Source organism: Elaeis guineensis, chromosome 2, assembly GCF_000442705.2.
Source record: "Elaeis guineensis isolate ETL-2024a chromosome 2, EG11, whole genome shotgun sequence".
Taxonomy (NCBI): domain Eukaryota; kingdom Viridiplantae; phylum Streptophyta; class Magnoliopsida; order Arecales; family Arecaceae; genus Elaeis; species Elaeis guineensis.
In genome coordinates, this window is record NC_025994.2 from 9,024,908 (window position 1) to 9,029,946 (window position 5,039).

At 32.2% G+C, this 5,039-nt stretch overlaps 1 protein-coding gene across 1 annotated transcript; it reads right to left on the reverse strand.

The window, feature by feature from the left end:
• Positions 1-975: 975 nt before the first annotated feature.
• Positions 976-4,312, reverse strand: LOC140855203 (zinc finger BED domain-containing protein RICESLEEPER 1-like). The gene is made up of 4 exons (XM_073251081.1): positions 3,689-4,312; positions 3,498-3,575; positions 2,699-3,376; positions 976-1,119 (listed from the first exon to the last, which is right to left on the reverse strand). The coding sequence occupies exons 1-4, from the start codon at positions 4,310-4,312 to the stop codon at positions 976-978; spliced, it is 1,524 nt and encodes a 507-aa protein (XP_073107182.1).
• Positions 4,313-5,039: the final 727 nt, after the last annotated feature.

The window sequence follows — 5,039 nt, forward strand, 5'->3', positions numbered from 1 at the left end:
TCTACATCTAGTTATAGATAAAATAAATTATACTATGAATATTTAGTTAGTACGATATTCTTCTAATATTTGTTATTGATAGGGTGTATTTGATATTATTGATTTTGAGGAAGATCGTGTGCAGCGAGCTGTGGACACTCATTTATCTTTGTATTTTAAGGAGTATCGCCACCGCATCCATCAGCATTGGTATCATGTGATGCAGGATCATAGGGTGGAGGTAGCATGGCACCGACCCTATGACAGCATCACTATGGATGGTTAGACTATCATTTACTAGCATTATGAGGATCTGGCATATCAAGTTATAAATCCAAATTTTTTTTAGAGTTTAATGATTGAATCATTTATTCTTAAATTTAGTTTATTACCCACTAATTTGACTGCTAACTGTACAGAGAAGATGTGCCTAGAATGCCATGAATCAGATGAGACAGACTGTACCATATTGTGGGGGTTCGAGGTTGTTCGCTCGTCACATGGAGCAGATAGTAAAAATTTTTAATTAATATATTCTAACTCTCTAACTATTTAAAAAAATTTTAATTAATTATTCTCAAATTATATAGAGATGCTGAGAGTGACGAGCTTCCTGGTAGGATCGATATCTACAAGCGGATCCACTAGCGATGGTCAGAGGAGTGAACGACGAGGAGCCAGGAGCTTTTTGTAAGTTATTTATTTATTTATTTATTCTTTGATTTTTAGTACAAATTTAAAATAGCTATAACTTTAATTTTTAGAACTGTATGATAGACATCAAATCCCAACCTATCCCTGAGGGCTCGATCGCATCCATAGATGACGAGATCTGTGATCAGATGCTTGGTATGAGATCCTGTTATGTTAGAGGTCTAGAGCATGGGATCACTACTTCCTCATCTTCATGCTCGTCTAGGGCTGACATATATGTTGCTTGCGATGCTCGGCTGGTGGAGGTGCAGAGATAGACTAAGCAGCGAGCTGATGAGTTGACTACACATATCGATGAGTACCAGCAGCTCCAAATCTAGATGATAAAGCGAATAATGCAGATGGAGCAGATGATGCAGCTGATGAGGAAGCAACAGATCGGTTCGAGCTCATCCGAGCACTCTCTTTCCTCAGCTCGTTCTCTTTCTGCAGATGTTGACACTAGACGGCCTATTTTTATAGCTTTTTATTTTTATTTTAGACTTCTTATAATTTTAGTTTAATATAATAAAATATTAAAATTTATTTATGAGTTTATTGTTTGAATTTTTTATTTTAATTTTTTATAAATTTTTAAATTTATAAAAAAATATCATAAATATAAATTAAATATATATATTCATAAATTATTTTTTAAAAAAATATGTAAATTATTAGTGATAGAATTATTTTTGATGAAATATTGGTCGGCAAAAAAATATATTAGCGATGAAAAATTGATCATAAATAAATTTTTTAATAAATTTAAAAATATCAAAATTTTATATAAAATTAATAACAATGAAACTATTTTCATCATAAATAACTAAAAATTTATTACTGACAAAAATGTATGTTGAAAATTGTAATATTTGCGACTTAAAATTTACATCGCTAATATTTTTTAAATTCAATTTTTATAAAAATTTTTAATTAAATTAATAGCGACAAAAATATTTTCATCACAAATAATTATATTTGCTATAAAAAGATTATGTCGCTAATATTTTTTAAATTTAATTTTTATAAAAATTTTTAATTAAATTAATAGTGAAAAATTTTTATCATTATTAATTTATTATTTATTAACGATAAAAATTTACATCCAAAATTATTATATTTATGACAAAAAATTTACATTGCTAATACCTTTTATAAATTTGATTTTCATAAAAATTTTTAGTTAAATTAATAGTGATGAAAAAATCATTGTAAATAATTATTTTTCATTAGTGACATAATATTTCATCGTAAATTATCTTTTTTTATGATTAAAATTTTTCGTCATAAATAGTTTTCGAAAAAATAATTTTTTTAAAGATAAAAATTTTTCATCGGTAATATTTGATTATTTACAACAAAAAATTTTTCCATCGTAAAAGATTATCATCGACGTCATTATTTGCAACTAAATATTAGCGATGAATATTTATTATTAGTGATAAATTTTTTTTATCGTTAATACCTTATTTTGTTGTAGTGCTCTTCCTCACTCCACAGAAATTTCTACACCAATCTTCTCCACAAATTAATACTTGTATTGTCTCTGGACTAAGAGAGGTGCGGTATGGATCAATGATCCTACTTGTAGCACCGAAAGTAGATTCTGAGGCCACAGTGGTGATGGGAATAGCTAGGGCATCAGCTGCCACCGTTGACAAGATTCTATACTTTAAGCTATTTGTCTTCCACAACTCCAATGTATAAAACTTTACTATATCTCCATCACAAATAAAACACCCTTCCTCTAGATAATTGTCCAAGTCAGATTTTTGTGCTTCAACAGTTTCAACCATTCTAATAAATTGCATAATTTCTGAGCATCTAGACGATGATGATTCTCATCCAACATGCACTAACACTGGAACTAAAAGAACCCTGATTTTCTCCACTTAATTTGCTCCCCGCAAGCATTATAGATAGTCACATATTCATGATAAAGCTCATACAAAGCTTCCTTCACCTTCAAAATGTTCTGACTTGCTTCATTTTTTAAAAATATTTTCGAAAAAATGAATTCAATTACCCTCATTTTGCATCTAGGATCCAAAATAGCAGCTATAGCCATCAACAGATTGCACTTACCCCAATATTTATCAAACTTTTCCTTCAATTTTGCAATCAACTGTCTAGTGAAAGTATCCTCAAAACTTGACTTCTTATCCAACAATACCTTCACCCTGTATACTTCATTAAGAAATAAATTTGCTGTTGGATAATCTGTCCCAGAAATAATTTCGATGGCAGCCTTGAACAGCTCTAAAATCTCACATAACTTCTCAACTTTTTTCCAATCTTCAACTTCTGGACAGCAAGTGTAACCTAGTTTTTGATCTGTATATCTAAGAAAAACTTCTTTAAACTTGATTGCACATACCAACATGTCATAAGTTGAATTCCAACAGGTTGGACAATCCAACATCAACTTTCTATATGGCAGTTGTAATTGTTGGACAATCTCAGCAAACACCTCAAGTCTTGCTTCACTTTCATTAAGATAAGTGACACTTTCACGAACATCCTCATTCACTACTTTAATCTCACTCAGTCCATGCTGCACCATGATATTAAGAATATGAGCATAGTAACGAATATGAAACAGCTTTCCTCCACAAACTAACTTCTTACTTCTTGAGAAAGTGTCCTTCAAAGTCCTTGTGCATGTATCATTTGCAGCAGTATTATCAACAGAGATAGTAAAGACCTATAAATACATGAAAAAAATTAAACTTAGATTGTCAAATATAATATATAAATAAACAAAACAAAATAAAGTTTGTTAGAATAAAACTTACTTTGCTTTCAATTCCCCATCATTTAAACACTTGAATAATAGAATCTGCTATATCAATACCACGACGAGGAGGGGGTAAGTGGACAAAGTTCAACACTCGCTTCTGTAACTTTCAATTAGAATCAACAAAATGTTCAGTCAGAACCATATACTCGATCTTTTGAGGTGAAGAGTACCACAAATCAGTTGTCACACTAATCTTGCTTATCGACTTTAACAAACATGCAATTTCTTTTTGTCAATCTCATACACCTTATAGCAATCACTCCTTCCCATCTGTCGAGAAATCTTTTGCCATTCAGGCATCCCACGCTTCATCATCAAATTAAAGCCCTCTTCTTCCAAAATAAAAAATGAATGCTCATGCATAAGCATCCAATGTGCAGCAGACTCCCTCATTTTCATCATGTCAAGCTTCCCATCATGTAAAGCACTAACGAATCCAGTTGCTTTTACACCAACACTTGAATCAGCAGCCATAAAATTAATCTTTTTTTGTTGCTTTTGGTACATATTGCGCCTTGAGCATGCCTCTAAGTGCCTCTTAAATTGAGTTGTACTCTTACTTTTAGGAATATTGAGCCTTCTTTTGCAATGGATGCATTCTCCTTTCCTAAATTTGTCCGGTAGCTCAACTTCCTTAAATTCTAACCAAACTGAAGAAGTCTTGGCTCTCTTTTTCTTTTCAAATGCATTAGAACCATCATTTTGTTTATCAGTTGGAGTAGGACCACTAACATTATTAGTACCATCTGTATTATTATTGCTTTCATCGTGAATTTCATCAATATCTTCACCCTCCTCCATATTATCACTTAAATCGATATCAGGTTCATTGTCTCGCATAATTTGACTCCCAATGAGTCAGGATTTGACTGAAAAGGCATAGAAGAATCTCCAAGATGGGTAGGAGAAGTAGACATACATGTCATCAATTTAAGAGAATATAATCATATACATAAGTAACAAAAAAAAAAATGAAAATAAGAGAATATTAAAGTAATGCTAATGAAAATAGGGGGACCAACGTTTCACCATGGCTCTGCAAACGTAAAGACCAATTCTGCATTTTGACTCACATAAGGAATAAGTAACCATGTAATGCAGAGATCAGAAGAAAATAAAAATAAAAACAAAAAACCATGAGCTTCTGTCACAGAACATGTCTTATTTATGTTTATCAGAATCTCTTTGTTCCTTTGTATGAGAAACTTATGCTTGATTACGCAATCGATTTGGCTTGTTGAGGTAGCTGCAAAAATAATACAACAATTTAACGCCAACAATAGGAATTGCGTTGCACCCACATGAACCCACATGGAATTTGGATGTTAAACAAAACGATATAAAAGAAAAAATAGTAAACTAAAAAAACCATACCTGGCTACGAGGGAGAGTAACCCAGAAAGAGAAGAAAGGAGGAGAAGATTTGTGGCTATCACTCTATCACAACTCGCAAGGGGAGAGGGCAAGTGGCTGGCTGAGAAAGAGAGAGAGAGAGATGTGACTGATGGGGATGAAGGATGAAGAAGAGAAGTCGGTTGACGGAGATGGCCGTCGGAACCAGTGGCGA